The sequence below is a fragment of the Aphanomyces invadans genome (genome assembly GCF_000520115.1).
Source record: "Aphanomyces invadans strain NJM9701 unplaced genomic scaffold supercont1.8, whole genome shotgun sequence".
NCBI classification, from domain to species: domain Eukaryota; phylum Oomycota; class Saprolegniomycetes; order Saprolegniales; family Verrucalvaceae; genus Aphanomyces; species Aphanomyces invadans.
Window position 1 is genome coordinate 123,447 of NW_008580153.1, and position 1,285 is coordinate 124,731.

The 1,285-nt window shown below is 50.4% G+C and overlaps 1 protein-coding gene across 1 annotated transcript; it reads right to left on the reverse strand.

Moving 5' to 3' along the window:
* Positions 1-714: 714 nt before the first annotated feature.
* On the reverse strand, positions 715-1,254 carry H310_04800 (hypothetical protein; the record flags this gene model as incomplete). Its single annotated transcript, XM_008869304.1, has 2 exons — positions 715-952; positions 1,001-1,254. 2 exons carry the CDS (start codon positions 1,252-1,254, stop codon positions 715-717), a joined length of 492 nt encoding a protein of 163 aa, XP_008867526.1.
* Between the last annotated feature and the right edge of the window lie 31 nt (positions 1,255-1,285).

Genomic DNA, 1,285 nt, shown 5'->3' on the forward strand with positions numbered 1-1,285 from the left:
GAAAGGCCAGACAATCAGTCGATGAACATCGAAGAGCAAGCAGTTCATCGCGAAAGTCCATGTTTTTGCCGGCTCGAGCGTCCTCCATTCGATTGTGAGCAAGGAGCCATGTTTGATGGAAAGATCAAGATGTGGCCCATTGTGAGGCGCGTATCTGCCACACTCAACTTCCGCAACCGTCGTACTCGCAAGCTTGTGACTACATTGGTGAACGTTGATGCCGCTGTGTATTGTAAATACATCATGACTCGAGTCATACCAGCTATCAAGGCCCGATTCCCAAGTGCCAACAAGCGTGTTGTTCTTCAGCACGACAACGCCACGCATCATTCAATCACTTGTTCGTGAGCGTCGATCAACTCGCACACGAATGGTTGCAAAAGATGTGATGAGTATATTGTATGAGCATGGTATTGTGAATTACGACCCTCAAAACGAAAGTGCTGTGAATGCGTGTTTGCGACTAGTGCAGAATATTCCTTGTAAAAAAAGGGATTCCGACGCGGTCAAAGGAAAGGCAACCATACTGTTAGACTCACTGACGCTGTTGCCAGTGCTAGGGATAATTATGTTCAATATATGACCACGGCCATTGAGTCGTCACTTGCGTTGAATTTAGAGTACTTCCGCAAAATAGCGTCGTTTTATAAACGTTTTAAAACATTTCAGAAACGTTTAGAATCGTTCGATATTGGACTTCACGCCTAGCCTCACCTAGGCCGCCTGCATCGGATCTGCAACTCCCTCATCCATGACCAATTCCTCACTGTGCTCATCGCCGCCCAAATATTGGTTGAGAATCATAGCTGGGTCAACAAAATTGCGGAATTCGTCATCCTCACCGTCTTCCATATCCTCCTCGTCCACTTCTTCATCTTGCTCCACTCGATCGTTGGCCATCGTCGACCCGGTGGCGGCCAGCTGCATTAAGTAGGTACGTGTCATTGCGCCTCTTACGCAACGCCCGCTCCAGCTGCGCCGAATTGAACGCGATAGTTACCTGGCGTTCGCACTTGCCACTGCCGAGGCGAACGCGTTGCTTGCTCCGAACGCGATTGTTCGTCTTGTGATTGCGCTCTCCGTCGACAGCGCCAGCTGGGTTGCCGTGGACCTCGACGGCACATTCACCAGAACAGCCAACTCCTCGTCGTCGCACTGCGCCCGAATAAGCGCTGGCTTGAGCAAACGCGCCGAGTGCAGGTGAGTTCCTTCAATGCTCATGGCTTGAAAGTACGAGAACTGCTCCAGCAACATATCACGCGTGATGCCGTGTACAGAGGCAATC